Source organism: Calypte anna, chromosome 6 (genome assembly GCF_003957555.1).
Source record: "Calypte anna isolate BGI_N300 chromosome 6, bCalAnn1_v1.p, whole genome shotgun sequence".
Taxonomy (NCBI): Eukaryota; Metazoa; Chordata; class Aves; order Apodiformes; family Trochilidae; genus Calypte; species Calypte anna.
The window spans coordinates 10,755,899-10,767,915 of record NC_044252.1 but is presented as its reverse complement, the minus strand read 5'-3'; the positions used below and the strand labels follow the sequence as shown (position 1 = coordinate 10,767,915).

The window sequence follows — 12,017 nt, the reverse complement described above, 5'->3', positions numbered from 1 at the left end:
AAGGCTGGCCTGAGCTGTAAAGACTGAATAAAAGAACACACTGAGAAAATTTGCCCTCTCTGCATTCTGTCACCATGGCACCCACCTCATTTAATAGCAGGCCCACATTTTCACTAGTTTTCCTTTCACCTTCGATATACTTGAAGAAACCTTTCCTGTTGACCTTGACATCCCTTGCCAGGTTTCATTCCAAGGAAGCTTTGGCTTTTCTCATTTCCTTTGCGCATATTCAGGCAGCATTCTGGTAATCTTCCCAAGTGGTTAGTCCCTTTTTCCATATACTGTAAACTTCTTCCTTCCACTTCAGTTTTTTTCATAAGCCCCTTGTACAACCATGCAGATCTCCTGTTTCCCTTGCTTGATTTCTTGCTCTTAGGGCAAGATGATCCTGAGCTGAGAGGCAATGGTGCTTGAATATCAAGCAGCTCTCTTGAGCTTCTCTACCTTCCAGAGCCCTAACCCATGAGATTTCCTCAAGAGGTCAAAGCTAGCTCTCCTGAAGTCTAAGACTGGGTTTCTGTGTGATACCCATCTATGATCCTGCACTCTGTCTTCTCATGATCACCACTGCCAAGGCTGCCCTCCAACCCTAACATCCCCTATCAGTCCCTCTTTGTTTATCAGTACCAAATCCAGCAATACAATCCTCTCCTTATTGGCTCCACCATCACCTGAGTCAAAAAGTTGTCATCAATACATGAGAGGAATCTCCTGGACTGTGGATGCCAGGTTGTGTGGCTGTCCCAGCAGAGATTCCTACCATTAAAGACTAACCACTTGACAAGATCTACCACTTTGAGAAGTTTTCTGAGACTCTGAAACAAATTATCATCTTGTTGATTTTAGAAGTGAAAAAAAGGCAAACCCCCTAAGTAATCATTCTGAAAACTGTTGCAATAGCCATTGTGTTTCAAATTAATGACGACCTATACTTACATAGCAGCAGCCCATAATTGGTGCTTGAAAATGAAAAATGTTTTAATTATGTGCTTCAAGTCTCCTGCTTCTTGACAGAAAACACATGCAATTAGTCAAGATATTTCACATGTTTAGATGCCCAAGTGTAATAGCAGATCAAAGGGAAAAGATTTCATTAAAATTAAGTTTTGCAAAGATTATTTTGTAGAGCAGTGAATTTGAACCACTCCCTGTTTCCTGTGCATGACTCTTCGAGGCAATTCACATGCAATTATGAATTCTAATTGTCTACTAGCTCCATTCCCTAGTTCCCAAAAGCTTGAACAAAATAATTTTAGTAGAGCTGATTAACCCCGAACAGCAAACTTTCAAAGTGAATCAGAAGTCAGCTTGCTTGGGATTGCGTGTCAGAACAAGTCCTCGACGTCAGAAGTCAGCAGAGGGCACTGCGACACACCTACAAATTAGTATTTTGCTGTTCTTTTGGCCCTGAAAAATAGCAAGTCAGGTGAGAAATCTGCTGCAGACAAAACAACTGCTGCTCCTTACAGTCATCAGTCAAGACAGCAGGTATTCCTGACAGCTGCCCAAAAACAACAGGGCTTCCTGGACTTGCAACAGACAGCATAGGATATCCATAATGGTCACATACAACAGAAAGTCACCACACCAAAATTAAAACACTACACAGGTAAGAGAAAATCTCAAGTCCTAGCACCTTCTTATGGTGTTTAAGGAAAAGGTAGTATATGCCTTCTGAACTCATGACACCCAAGTCAGAAACAAAGCCACTGAACAGGTATGTCTGGAGAGAGACCAGGAAGGAAAACACAAAAAATAAAGGAAGGTAGCATAATGGGCACCGAGAAAAGAGAGGAGGTCAGTCTCAAGATCACTGAAATCAAGACCTCTTATGTCAAAACACATCAACTTCTGTGCTTCTCATCTTCCTTTTCCATGTGAATTTTGCTCTACTAGCAAAGCTAAACAATAGTCTAAGAACTGCCTGAGTTCTCTTTGAACACTATCCTCTTTCTGGGAAGCTGAACACTGGCAAACAGTGTCCCACAGCCAAGAAACAAGGACACAAGGAGGTGGAGAGCATTTATAAATAATATTAAGGACACTCTTTTTAGTAAAAATAATTAGGGCACACAAATGAGTGACCAGTCACAGCCAGAAAACCCAACAATATAGAACTGCAATACATTGTCCTTTATCCCCTCTTGCAATAAATCTGTAGACAGCAGTAGCTTTTCTCTTCATTCCCAGTGGTGTTGGTTAGGCCTATAGAAGACCTCAATACAACCCTCAGTACAAATACAGCCCTTAACAATTTTCATGGAAAAAAACCCTAAATTCACAAGAATTGGGTTGTTAGAAATTGAGGTGCTCAGCATCACCCACACTACCCTTACAATCAATGCAGTCTAAGTTGTTGTTAAAAGAAAAAAATTCTGGTTGCTGCTTTTATGTAACATAGTAGAAACAGGTTCAGCAGCTGTATTTGGCATACGGAAATAAGTGTATGCCTCTCTCCTCTAGAACTGCCTATTGCCCATGCGAAGACCACAAAGTGCACGAACAGCAATTCTTCCCACAACCTCTCTCTTCCAAACCAGTGTCATACTTTGCTAACCCTGGAACATGATGCTCTACTTCACAACATTCAATTACCCAACAAATCCCAGGGAGGGCAGGGAGAGGGAGAAGGACTGCTACTTATCTAGGTAACTAGATCACAGCAGGAAAATGTACACGGCACTCTGAGCAAGCTTTCTGACAGCAAATAAAATTTTCAGATGAAATGAAAGCTTACGGGGATGTTTGTCACCAACAAAACAGGGAAATCCTATTTTACATCCTGCTTTAGGTCCCACACTCCTACTACATACTTTGCACTAATTCAGATGTTTACTGAGCTGTTCTGTGAGCAGGTTCACTTCATTTGCCTGGCAGAAAGTCACACACAGCAAATCTCAGCTCCAGTGACCCAATAAGTACCAGGGCCCCCATGGTCACAGAGATACTCAGTAAGAAGTACAAGGAAGACTCAGATGCTAAAATATTACTCAACACTTATTAGGAAATATTATTCAACTTAGCAAAGTAATCCATCAATTTCAGGAAGGAATAGTACAGTGCCTAAGACAAGAAACTGCAGTGGAGCTTACCCTCTCAAATGGTACCTGGACAACATGCAAGATGACACTTTCCACCTACACAAGTTTACCCCTGTGGATTGCCAAAATATTAAAACTGTACAGAGACCAGCACACAATAACACTGCCAGCCTGCCACTTCATCAGCTGGTAACCTACACTCACCACAAACACCCATTCTACACTCCCAAGCATTCTCCCAGCTCTTTCAGCGCTGCCACAAGTTAGAAAAACAGTTACCAAACAGACTTTATAGCCTAATTTAGACCAATTTACAGGGAACGCTCACAATTTGTGTGTGACAGGCACAGGCAGCCTGAGCTTCTTGGCTCTAAAGCCCTGGGAACCACAGGAGACACACAGGGTAGTGACCAGGAGGGAGAATCCCCCCTCCCCACCAGCCCGGCGCTGCTTGTGAAGGCTTCTGGGCGCACAAAGCCCCTCTCTGAGGCACCAGGCAGCTCGACCGCTGCCAGACTTGTGCCACCCCTGGGCAGGACCATGCCTCCCGCTACTCCACTCCTTTCCTGGCTGGGGGAGAGCACTCTGAACCCATTAAATTCCTGCAAGCAGAGCGGTCTGCTTTAGCACAGCGCTTCTAAGCCATCGGTTGGTGCGGTACCGCGGCACTTGGGCCCAGACCCACTCCCGTCACGGCCCCGGTGGCCCCGCCGCACAGGAGGCAGCCGCCCCCCGTCACACCTGCGCCAGGAGCGGCGAGAAGGGGCCGGACTGAGCTGCAGGACCAGGCCGCCCCGCTGCCCGCGGCGCAGCGGCGGCTCAACTGCCCGTGAGGTGAGCAGCGTACCCAGGTGAGGAGACGGGGGAAGGAGGAGAGGGGCAACGCTTCCTTCGCTCCCGCCAGCCAAGCTCCGCCCCGCCCGGGAAACCTCCGCCACTGCCCGCGCCCCGGGAGACGAGCTACTGGCCTCTAAGGGCCGGGGCTGCCCGCTCCCCCCAGCCCGGCACTCACACAACGGCCCGAGAAATGATCCAGGAGACCATGGCGGCAGCCGTGGCGACGTAGCGTCCCCTCAGCCGGCCGGGCCCCGAATGGCAGCGGCGGCGCTTCCGCCCGCCCCATTGGTTCGGCGGCCGCACGCATGCGCCCCGGAGGGGCCGGGGCGGGCGGGGCCCTGCCCGGAGGCGGGAGGGTGCGGAGTGCGCCCCGACCAGCTCGGGGATCGGCCTCTGGCGGGTACGTGAGCGGGATCAGTGGTTTGAAGCTGGAGGCAGCCTTGGCACAACAGCCATGGGACGAAGGGAAGTGATAGGAACAAATGTAATGAAGAATTCACCAAGGCGCCTTTCTCCTCATCTCCCCTCTGTGAAGCGCTAGCCAGGCAGCCGGGATGGGATGCTCACCCTTTTCCTGGTGTGCCCGTGTGCCGTCTTCTGCTGTTCCTTTCCCAGCCCTGTCATGAGCCAAGGCTGCCCACAGCACGGCACTCCTGACAAGCCGGTGGTCCGGCAGATCGAGACACGGATCTCCTGCCCACTGCCAACTCATCCATTGCCATCCATCTCCACATTTCAGCTTTACACTTCGTGCAGAACTGTTTGTACGCGAAAAGGACGTTGTTTTCCTGAAACAGAGAGCTTCATCTTTTCTGTAAACGGGTTATACAAAGTTCTTCCCATGCCATTGATGGAAACATTAAACTTTACTCTTCGGATACCAGCAACTCTGAGAATGGTACCCAAAGTGACAGATGCCGAGGTTCCTGCATGTGCTGCTCAGGAGTTAGGGTGGGGGAAAAGGAGGTTGTTTTCAGTCATTCCTGGTGACTCTCGTGGTGAATGACACACTAAGATCAGCATCGCAACCTGTAGTAGAAATAAGTTCTTCAACATGTCTTTAAGGGAGGATAATATGTAGTTTTCCTGCCTGCCATACCATGAGAAGAAATGGCTTCATCTTCGTAAACAATTCTTATCAAGATGAAGAGTGTGAGGTGAATGTAGGATGGTTTCTGTTCCACAAGCAGGTGCCAGAATTCCTCACCTACTTGAACCAGTAAATCCCAGCCACACACATCTTCACTCCTCTATAGCCGTCAAATAAAACTCATGCAGCCAAAAGGCTAAAAGTGACTTGCAAAAGAAAGTAAAGGATAAATAAATAAACATGGAACTTTTTAAAAATAAGTGTTTAAAAGCTGTTTCAATACTTGTATACCATGAAATTTAAAGCTTGAAACAGGGAGGCATATTATAACAATGTAAAAATAATCTTTATTTTTACCATGAGGGGATCTGGGTCTTGAAATTAATGATATTGGCCATCTCATATCTCTTCTTACCTTGGCCTTTGCAGGGGTCAGCCAATGCAGAAAGAGAGAGAGGAATGTGTTTGTGGGCAATTTAAAGTACACTATTCTTCAATCTTATTTTTTAAACAGGCCTAACCTGAATGCATTCTTCCATGAAGTCAATGAAAGCAGCAAACTGAGCCACAGCTTACAAGCCCCTGGAATAACAAACCTCTTCAGTGGTAAACTGTACAAAGCAAACTTGTACAGCAAAACATTCAAAATATAAATTACTCAGGAGACCTTACATTGTATAGTCCTGTTCTGTGAACTCCTGTGCAAGGGCAGATCCTGCTGACTGCATAAAACTCCACTAAAGTCTGTAGCATTCCAGTCCATCTGGAGCAAACTGCAAGATGAGAGCTCTAATTTATAGCATATTAAATAAGTATACAATAGATCTTATGAGTGCAAGCTACTTACTATCTTGGAGAACAACTCCTGGGGAAGAGTGATACTCTTTTACAGTAAATAGTGTATATGTAAATTCCATAACTGCATTTTTAATTTCTTATGGAGTATGTTTAAGAGGAGAAAAGCACTTTTATATAAAGACTTTGTTTTCTTTTTTACGTTTGTTGCCATGGCAATACTGTCTCTGGTGTAAGGCTAAATTTACATTTTAAGATGCCTTTTTAAAAGGTAAAGGAAGATTGCTCATAAGAGTAATTTATCTTACTAAGAAGATTACACTTTATTTCACAGAACGTTTTGAGATTTAATTCAGTGCAAGAAGCTGGGTGGTGTTTGCTGGGCCCCCAGCACCCAAGCACAAGGATGCCACATGAACTTCCCTGCATTTCAGTTCTCACAGGATGATAATCCACACTCCTGCACAGCAGAAACACAAGGAGAAGCATTGCAATTAAATCCATGGCATGTGTTTATTCAAACCTGGGTTGTCTTACTCATATGTCTGTCTAATGTTATGTAAGGAAGAGACTTACAGCTATTTAATCATAGGATAGTTTTAAGTCCCTCCACAAAAGCCACTTAATATAGTTAAAAGTTGCCTTAAGTAGTTTTAACAGTGCTTGGAAAATCACTTGTAAAGTTCTCCTGCCCTTAATTTTCTTTGAACTTCTTTGGTATAATGCTCTCAAAAGACAGCACCACTTCCATATAATTCCCAAAATTTCTTGTACATCACTCATGCGGCTGCTTTTTTTTTTTTCTTAACTTTGCTGTCTAATACATATTCTAAATGTCTATTGCCTAAAATATAGAACAATTTTAAAATTTGAAAAAAATTACAAAATTATTTGTTACTGAATCATACCAGAGATGTTTGTGATTTTTTGGTCAGAATATAGAACAGATGATACCAGTTTATTTGTTGAAACAACAATACAGGGACTGACAGTATACCAAAAGGCAGTAGTTTTATTTTTTCAGGTATATGTTTGTGTAAAATTTATCAACATTCCAAATTAGAAATGTGAAGTATCAAAATTAATGGAAAAATAGGAAAAGAAAAAGAAACAAGTTTTTTAAAATGCAGGTTTAACCACTGTTGTTCTCACAGTTTTATCACACTGTCTACTTTCCTTTTAGAGCTCTTGCTTCTATATCAGTAAATAAAATATTTATTTAGGATTTGAATTTCTTCTCATGTTAGCAGGTGTATCTTTAAATATAAAGCCTAAAAACTCAAACAGCAACAGGAGCATGACACTAAATTCATGGGTTGGGTATGTTTCTTGAAGCCAGTTTCCCAACTTAGGGGCCCTGACTATTTCAGTAAGTACTGAATTTTAAGCAGTAAAGAATTTGGAGTTAAGAAAGGCATCCATTTGGGGTTGTAGGATGACTGAACTTAGAGGGAAGTCTTTGTAAGCAGAGAAGTTACAAGAACAGACCCAGAGATTCCTTTTTTCCCTAAGACTACAAAAGAATGAGATTAAGCACTATTAAATTAGGGAGTTGTAGGTCAGGGAAAGCAGACAAGGCCGAGACTGAAAGAAATCCAGAACAACCCTGTCAATAAAAAGCCAAAGCAGTTTCATCACTGGCACTATAGCCTGTTTTGGTGGCAGCACTATAGGATAGAACCAGGCAATTCAGACAGAATCCAATTAACCTGATTAAAAATACTAATATTAAGAGGGTACTCTGCTTACTATATTTTAAAGAAAATTCTCAACATTATGTAAAGGCTTACTGCTCATTGGCTATATCCATTTTTAAAGACTGGTTACAGTGGGTTAAATAACCCCTGGTGTTTTTTTCCTAGCAGAAACATAAGGGTATCCCCTTATGATTTTTTTTTTCTTAAGGGAAATGTGATCTAAAGAGGAAGGGGAAAGCTCACAACAGCTTCATCCTGACAGCAACTGTATGTCCGAAACTACGTTATTGCTTCCATTTGGAGCTGAAAACATATGAGATGCAGCAGGGGCCACAGAGGAGCTGATTTCCAAATCATCAGGAGTACCCAAGACACCTTCACAAAGCAGCAGTGTTGTACCACCAGGGTCATACACCAGTGCATCTAAGCATGGCAGTTGCTTGAAATGTTTGTATGGTTTATTTTTCCCCTGGTCCCAGGCATGAAAACTGGAATTAAAACTGTTAACTCGTTCAAAAGCTGCAGCTGATTGTTACAGTAAGTACATGCCTCTCTCATGAGAGCAAACCCATTTTAAATGATGGGCTACACATACTCTGGTATCTGGTGATCCACCTTCTCTGTGGGTTTTGAAATCTGTATACAGAGACACAGACCAAAAGCATATTATTTCTTCCTGTCTGGGTAATATCATGTGAACTATATTCCATCACTATTTGTGATACATCACAATAATTACAGCAATCTGTTGGAGATTATTTTTTTTAAATACACTTTCTGCTTTTGATGTTTCTGATCACTATGGAAAACTTATGCTATTTTATAGTCTGCTGACTAAGCTCATATGCACACCAGCTGCATTTTATCAGGGAACAATGTTTGCCTTTTGAACTGGCTGATAGATTTTACTTGAAATGGAGATATACATTCTTTGGCAACACTTAGAACCTTGTTCAGCACAATATCCATTTGCAGAAAGTTATAATCTCTAGCTAAACAGTCCACCAACCCGTGGGCATCAGCCCAAAAGAAGCAGGGAAAAAACTGTAGAACCAGAAGGACCCCAATTTTATCTGCTACGTAGCACAATCAGGATCACTTCATGTAATCTGGAGATCTGTTCTACCTTTTCCTGAAGCCTTTCAACAGATATTAAGCATCTTTTCTTAACTATTTTTCCTAGTCCTTCATTATCCTACTCAGAAGCATTTCCTTATATCAAAGTTAAGCTGAGTCAAGGGGTATTCAGGAGTTTCTATTGTGTCTCCTCCCCAAGTGTGGGAGGAAAGTGGTAATTTTGCATCAGCTTTAAGCACTGAAACCAGTACTTGAGCTATTACATCTTCCCTTCAAAAAACAACCTTAATTCCTTATGGCACATTTCTAGAGCTTTAGAGTCCCTTTATGACATCCAACTCCTAATTGAAATGCAGAGCCCAAACCCTTCCCCCCCCAGCTGCAGAGGAGCCAAATCAGTACCAAGAGCTGAATGACTACATCATACATTATCCAGTAAGTCAAAAGGCTGCCAAAGGACACTTGGCTATCAGGTTTCCCATTCTTTTCCTCCCTCTCCCACACTCCCAGGGCAGCAGAGAACAATTAGCTTGGAAAGCTACTCTGGGCAGTGGTGGTGGTGGTGGGACCACTGCTGAGAGTCAGGACTGCAATTCCTGTACACAAGGAAGTTAATCTTTCACCAGCTGGTCTCATTGTGCCTTCCTTTTTCATCCTAAAACAGGTCTAGTCAAAATTACTGACCAACAAATACATTTAACGAAGCAGTTTTATTATACAATACCCTGATTATTTGTATTTTCTTAGAGCAATGCTTTCTGCTTTTCATTGCTTGGGTTCATTTTTGCCCCCAAATTGTCTTTTTTCTGCATTTTGCCCCAAATTGGAGGATCTCATTTTATCAGTGTTAAACTGGAAGAGACTATCAAATCATTTCAGCTGACTTAAACCCAAGACACAGGTGTCATTCATTCATCTGTTATGTCAGATGTTTGTTTTCTAGAAGTGTTGCTGCTGACAAAGGATACTTGAAAGCATCAGGACATAGATTTGTCTTTAATTTTCATCAGTAAATTGTTTTTCTCTATAGGCACATACTTTTAACCTTGGAATTTGCCTTTAGTTTCCAGTTATTGGTTATTGTTTTGCTCTAAGTGATAGATTAAAGAGCTCTTTCACACTCATTATCTCTCCACAAGGATTCATGCATGCTTAAGTTACCTTTCAGTCTCTTGACAAATTAAACTGCAATCTTCTTTAAATTACTTTTTTTCTAGTCCCTAAATGCTTGATGACAAATTCTAGCCATGTAACCCCAAATTTTCCCAGCAGTTTCATATACAGAATGTTGTAACTGTATTTCTATTACCTCTCTAGAACTTTGAACGCCGTAAGATAACAAATATGCCACCTACCCTTTATTCTCACGAAAATGTTATCCCTTTAGCTACTGCACCATGCTGGGTATTCACATTCAGCTGTTTGTCCTCTTTGATCCAAGAGTCTCTCTGCTTCTCAATACTCTGGCTACCAGTCTGAAGGCTTTCCTGATAGTACTCTATTCTTGGGGGGCTCACCTTTCTTTAGTTCAGCAAAATATACTTTGCTTTAAAGGGCTCAGATTACTAAGCAGTTTGACGAGGCTTCTCTTCTCCCTTGCTGGTAGGCTTAGCACAAGGCTCCCCAGTGAATCTTTATACACACACACCCCCAGGGAAGGGGAGCCAGGGTGGACCCCAAAGACATAGCTGGATAGAATGAGCACTCTTGTGTCCTTGATTCTGCAAGCAGCACAAGGACTCAGATGTTGACTATTGTGCCTTCCTCCCCACCTCTGACAAAGCCTCCCAAGGCTTGTCCTGGGATCTGAAGTCAGAGATTGAGGTTTCTATGCTATATAGCACAATCACACAGTGTGCAGGTAGATTAAGAGCAGCAGGATCGTCAGCCCTTGTATTGTATCTTTCAGTTTACAAAGCTTCTAGAGGCAACATTAATTTCCACCCTGCAGGAAACAAGCACTTGCTTCCTACTATACAGAGAGAAATCAGCACTGAAGAAAACAAAGTCTATATGGAACAAAAATTGCCTTTTTTTGTTTGCTTGCTTGTTTATCAGTGCTAAAACGAGCAGATATGCACAGCACAACACTTCTGTTATGTCACAGGTCCAATACTTTAAATGAAAATCACATGTTTCTGCCTCAAAAAGATCTTTCCCATCTTCTGTGGCAAGAAAGTCACCCTTCAGTCCTTCCCTCTGTTAATTAAACAGGACATTATTAGCTAGCTAGGGTACATTTCTATGTAGTCTTGCATCCTTAGAATGCAAGTGCAAGCTGGTTTAAGATATTACCAGTAATTTTCAATGGCTTGAAGCCTTTCTGGGGAGCAGGGGTAGGATTGCACAGGAATTCTGTGCACTGCTAGAAATCCCTACCAGAGTGTGTTACTCTGTACTGGCTTCAAAATGCAGCCTGAAGATGTGGCTCATACTAGGAACTGTGCCACCTTTTACTTCCAAATAGCCTTTTAGTTCTTAGGAAGTTGACTCTGAAAAATGGAGCATAGACAGTCATACAGCCTGCCCAGACATTCTGGATGCTGAATGTTTAATGTCCTAGTATGACATAGCTGAACTGTACCAGTGGAAAGGGATGAAGGCAGGAAAAACAATAGGCAGAACTTCTGGTTTAGCAGGAATAAATACATTGCTGCTGTGAGCTGGTAGTCTGCAGGAGGCTAGGGAGCAATTATCCACATTATGTCAAGGAAGCCCTGTCTAGACAAATCAAAACTTCTTCCCACAGAGGTTTTACCCTTTCTTACCTACTCCTTGACTCCCAGAAGTTGCTGGAAAGAACTGTTAGCCATCAAAAAAGTGACACTGAAAGGCACTGTCCATCAAGTCAATGACGGAAATTAGGAGCTGGTTTGTTACAGTTCCCTTTCCAACTATATTCCTGCATGAACACAGTACTTTCACAAGCTCTTTTTTCATCTCTCCCATGTTTTGAAAAACAATCCACCAAGACATGTGAAACGAGAGTAACACACAAGAAAAAAAAAAGACCAAAGTGTAACCCAAAACTCAGGAACCTCAGCAGCTGCTCTCTGAAGAACCACTAGCTCCACAAGTGGTGGATGCTCAGCATTTAAGTGTGTTGGTCAGCTGAACTGAAAAACATGAAGTTACATTCATAGTTGTGTCTGTAAAGTTTATGTGGTAGACCCATTGGGTTCTCAAATACAAATCAAGTACCCAAGTTGCATCATCCTTGGCATAGAACAAGTCTTGTAGCTAATGCAAATGCTGGAAGGAAGACAATAACATCTTCCCTTCCTTTATTTCAATGCAGATGAGTTGCATAACAACAGTAACCACCACTAAACACTCTTGTATCAGTGACAGCAGTCTTCAACTGGATTAGTAGTTACAAAAAAAATTGTGTTTCAGACCCTTTCTTGAATTAAAAAAAAAATAAATCACTTAAGCAACATGAAACACAAGCATTAGATTGCTGGGACATAACTTAGAGGG

General features: G+C 42.5%; 1 protein-coding gene across 2 annotated transcripts in view; it reads right to left on the bottom strand.

Annotated features, from left to right (window-relative positions):
• The window catches only part of REEP3 (receptor accessory protein 3), a 42,722-nt gene extending 38,549 nt beyond the window's left edge, over positions 1 to 4,173 (bottom strand). Inside the window, exon 1 of one of the 2 annotated variants that reach the window (XM_030453266.1) lies at positions 4,054 to 4,173. In XM_030453266.1, coding sequence (XP_030309126.1) covers positions 4,054 to 4,085 — 32 coding nt within the window. In that variant the 5' untranslated portion in view covers positions 4,086 to 4,173. The remainder of the gene's footprint in view (positions 1 to 4,053) is intronic. The other variant, XM_030453267.1, reaches the window with a different exon arrangement.
• Between the last annotated feature and the right edge of the window lie 7,844 nt (positions 4,174 to 12,017).